Source organism: Acanthisitta chloris, unplaced genomic scaffold, assembly GCF_000695815.1.
Source record: "Acanthisitta chloris isolate BGI_N310 unplaced genomic scaffold, ASM69581v1 scaffold3966, whole genome shotgun sequence".
Taxonomy (NCBI): domain Eukaryota; kingdom Metazoa; phylum Chordata; class Aves; order Passeriformes; family Acanthisittidae; genus Acanthisitta; species Acanthisitta chloris.
In genome coordinates this window covers 244-4,451 of record NW_008679621.1, presented here as the reverse complement: position 1 = coordinate 4,451, position 4,208 = coordinate 244, and the positions used below count along the sequence as shown (strand labels likewise).

The 4,208-nt window shown below is 55.1% G+C and overlaps 1 protein-coding gene across 1 annotated transcript in view; it reads right to left on the bottom strand.

The window, feature by feature from the left end:
- The window catches only part of LOC103804747 (suppressor APC domain-containing protein 2-like), a gene marked incomplete at its 5' end in the record, with an annotated part of 5,351 nt that extends 4,620 nt beyond the window's left edge, over window positions 1–731 (bottom strand). The window contains one exon of the mRNA XM_009077372.1: window positions 598–731. Within this exon, the coding sequence (XP_009075620.1) occupies window positions 598–731 (134 nt within the window). The remainder of the gene's footprint in view (window positions 1–597) is intronic.
- Window positions 732–4,208: the final 3,477 nt, after the last annotated feature.

The window sequence follows — 4,208 nt, the reverse complement described above, 5'->3', positions numbered from 1 at the left end:
TCCCCCAGGCAATCTGATCCAAGCCTCTCCACGGAGGGATGGAGAGAGGGAAGCAGATCCTCCTGGTTTGCCTGGCTAAATTCAATGTGGATTTCTTTGCTTGGCTGGCAAAAAGTCTCTCAGGAACCAGGAGGATCAGCATGCTTAGCCCTGACCTCCAGGGAACATCTGGGAGGGGGCACATCCCAGCCCCACTGCTTGCCAGTGCAGAGCATACCTGGCCCTCACTGGGACGCTTGAAAGGCCCAGAGACCCATGCACTTCCACACCTCCACCTTTACCTTTCCCTGCCCAAGACCTTGCCCACGGGGCAGGGAGCTATGCAGTCAAACACTGGTCCCATGTGCTGACCCCATTGAGGGGGAAGGCAGGGAACACACACGTCCTCCCTGTCTGGTATGATTTGGGTTCGAGAGTGCCTTGGAAGTAATGGCAGAACTTTCACGTATGTCAACAGAGCTTTGTATCACCTGCATGATGCCACACTCCTCACATATGCAGCGTGGGAAGCCACAGCCCAGAGATGGCGTCAGCAGCGAGGGACCCCTGCAATCCACCTTCACCTTCATGGGAGCCCAGGACAGGGCTGTCCCTTACCATGCTGAAGTCCACACCGTTGGTGATGGTGTGTCTTCGGTGTTCTGCACGGCCCCTCTGATGCCTCCGAGTGTCCCCAGCCCCTGGGTGGCTGCCATCCCCCTGGGACTGCCCAGCAGACTTCGCATCACCACCTGGAACAGAGGAAGGCATGAGGTCACCAGCCACTTGCAATCAAAACCTCCCTGGGGCACTTCTGCAGGACAATCCACAGGTTGGTCTAGCAAACAAGCAGCAGCCTGAGCACCTGCTGCCATCTTTGTCCAGGCAGGACAGGACTCGGCTGCGCCAGGCTGGCAACAGACCTTGGCGTCATCTTTTGCTCTCATCTTCTACAGAGAGCAAGCAGCTTCCAGGCAAAGCTGGTCCAGTCCCAGCAGGGGCAACTAAACTATTAGTGATATTGCCTGCCCTCGTGGGACACCTGGCACTTAGGTGGCACCAGCTCTGCCAGAACCCCACTCCTCCTGAAGGCAGCTCCTGCTTGGTAACGGGCTTGGCCATGTGGACATCCCCCCCAGACCCCATGCCTGTGATGTAACCATGGAGTAAATCAGGCTGTAGTTTCTCCAAAATTTTGTTAAACCCCCAACATCCTATCCTGCAAAAGACTAATCTACGACAAACACATGGCACTGATGCAAATCCATGCATAACCTATTTTTGCAGATTAAGTTCATACTGGCAGGTTCCAGGCTGGATCAGACACCTCCTGCCTGTCACCAGGGCAGGAATTCCCTGGGTACCTGCAGTGAGGTCCACACAAGCCTTGTACCACCTACTCTCAGCAGAAACCCAGACCTGGGGCCACAGCTGAGCAAGGCCAATGTGTTGCTGGCTGAGCTGACAGAGCAGCACCCTGATACCCTGACACCCCAAACCATGGTGCCAAGGCAGCACATCCCCAGGCAGCCTGCTGCTCCTCCCTGCCTGCCCGGGTCCCAGTGCCCGGCACCCCCTGTCTCATGCCACCCCCTCACTTCCACAGCTCAGCCACTGCCCACACACAGGTTTCCTTGAGAGTTCCTTTTCCAACAAGAGCAGCAGGGAGCTAGCAAGCAATGGCAGGGAGCTGGGGAAAACACCCCTTCCTCAGGACTGCTCCCCATCTATCTGCCAGGCACCCGCACTCCTCCCACAGTCAGGCACACAGGCACCAGAGCTGCCTGGCTCAGGTCTGGCACGTTCCCCCCTGTGAAGGGCTGTGAGTGTCAGGACAGGGTACCTGTCATCACCTGGGCTGGCACACCGCTGACCTCTGCTCTGTAAGTTTCCTCAGCTGAAGCACAAAGACATGGTGAGGGAGGGATATGGGGCAAGAGAGGGCAGCTGTGGCTGTGGGAGCCACCCTGCATCTTGAAGGCCATGAGGTCTGGGAAGGCTGCACTGCACCAGGGCTGCCTGTGCTGCCACATTCGCATCGGTTCAATGACAGGAGGCAGACTCAGGCTCAGGAGACAGCAGGCAATGTGACATCTCAGTCAGAAGAAGCCACCATGCCATGAGAAAAGTCCCTCCTTCTGGTCCACCACGGCATCCTGCTCCACCTCCCAGCCAGTGCTCAGACACAGACAGGTCTCTGGCACACCGATGAACACAAGTCTTTGATACCACCCAGGACGAGCAGACACCTCATGGTTGTTTTACACATTTCCATACCTGTCCTTGGCAGTGGCCCAGACACTAACAGCTCCTACAAACCATCCTCTCCCTCCTGCTGGTGCCACCAGCTCTCCAGGGAGCTGCTAGAGCAAGGCCACCCTTGGAGCAAGGGCAAATGCTGTGCTGGGGAGGAGGCAGTGCCAGGGCCACCACACACCTCCTGTGCAAGGCACTTTCTGCTCTGTACCTTGACCACTGCAGGTCTCAGCTCACAGGGGAACCACAGCAGTAAAGACCCCCAACAGCAACACACTTGGATGCTGCTGTGATAGGCCACCAGGCACCAGCAGTAGGGACATCACCATGGTGACTTCTCTGTCCTGTGACTTCCCCAATTCCTGCCTCAACAGCCTCGTGCCTGGCAGGTGCTGTTGGCTCCCTGGGGACTGTGGGATGCCCAGCAGCAGCTACTGAGCTGTCCCAGCACTGCTGGGCTGAGGAGAAGCAGCTGAAAGCTGACTTGAGCAGGGACTGCTTCAGAAGCACTTCTGCCCACATGCTAACAGAGGTTAGCAGGGAAGAGGGACAGAATTGCCATTCCACTGGCTCACTGCACCCCTGGATGCACCAGGAGGATCATCTGGCCCCAACCTCTGCCATTTTTCCATGAGTAACATCCAAATCACCTCTGATGCATGCAGGTGCCCCCTGGACCAGAAAACAGAGCTGGGGAGGCATCCCGTGAGCACCCTCTTCCCACAAAACAGTCAGGGAGAGTTTCCTCTGATTCACTGCAGATGATGAGCACTGATATATCATCTCACTGCACTTGGTTGGGTTCTTGCAGAAGTCACCACAGGCAGCTGAAAGCTCAGAGCAGCCTCAAGTGCAAATGATATAATCTTAGTGGAGAAAGGGCTTCGAAGAGGCACAGACAGCTCCCAACACACTTCTCTGCAGTGTGATGGAGCTGTGCCCTGCCACAGCACTGCCCAACTCCATCACAGCCAGCTGAGGAGAACATCCACATGTTCAACCGCACCCTGGGAAAGCCTCTGCAGTGGAAAGGAGCACTGGGTAGCTGTGCAGGACCTGGAGCTATAACATTTGCTAAGCTGCTGAATCAACTCAGGCCTCCTGCCAGAATATGGCCCTGCACTGTGGGAAGCTGGCAGCAAGGGCTGAGGCTCTAACCCTGACCTCAGGCTCTGGGCAGTTGTGGAACACCAGCCTGAAATGGAAAGATCCTCAGCGAGCAGAAAGCTGCTGCAGTCATCTGCCTGATCCTTCCTAGGGCAGAGCTTTCCACCCTCTGTCTATTCACCAAGCAGGATTTTTTTCAGGTTTTTCCAGATTTACACTCTTGATGATAGAAGCCTGCTAAATAATATTTCCCTAGATGAAGCTCCAGTGATTAGTCTGGAGACAAAAGGGAAAGCAGAGAACCTCAGCCACAGTCAGTTTCTTCACCCAGCAGAAGGGACTGGGAGTGAGAGGGTGGGAAAGGAAGGCAAAGCAGCCCAACCTTCCCGAGGTGGAGGAAGTTATCACACTGAGGTGGTGCAATAAAAAACACCAGCTCTTCACGCAGACCTTTGTGGCCTCGGATCTCAAAGCACTTCACAAACCTAGATAAAGAATTATTACCTACCCAGATAAGCCCAGAAGCCTGCTTTCCTCACAACGTCTCCTACTACCTAGCAACAAATCAAGATGTCAGTGAAAGAGTCCCACTGTGCCAAAGTCAGTGTAGCACCCCAGAGGGCCCAGCAGAGCCAGCACAGGGACCCCAAGTCCCAAGGAAGGGGTAGAGTCCACAGGGATCTGCCGGTGAGCTCTGCAGAAAGATCCCGGGACAGCAAAGCACATCTGCCTGATGCCACTTTCCCATTTATTAATTGATTATTTATTATTGGGAATAGTGCTGCGGAATGGTCCAAACCAAAAAGCTGGATCAGGTTTTGCAATTTTGATTTGTCCTAACCGCGGATGACATGGTGAAAGAATCC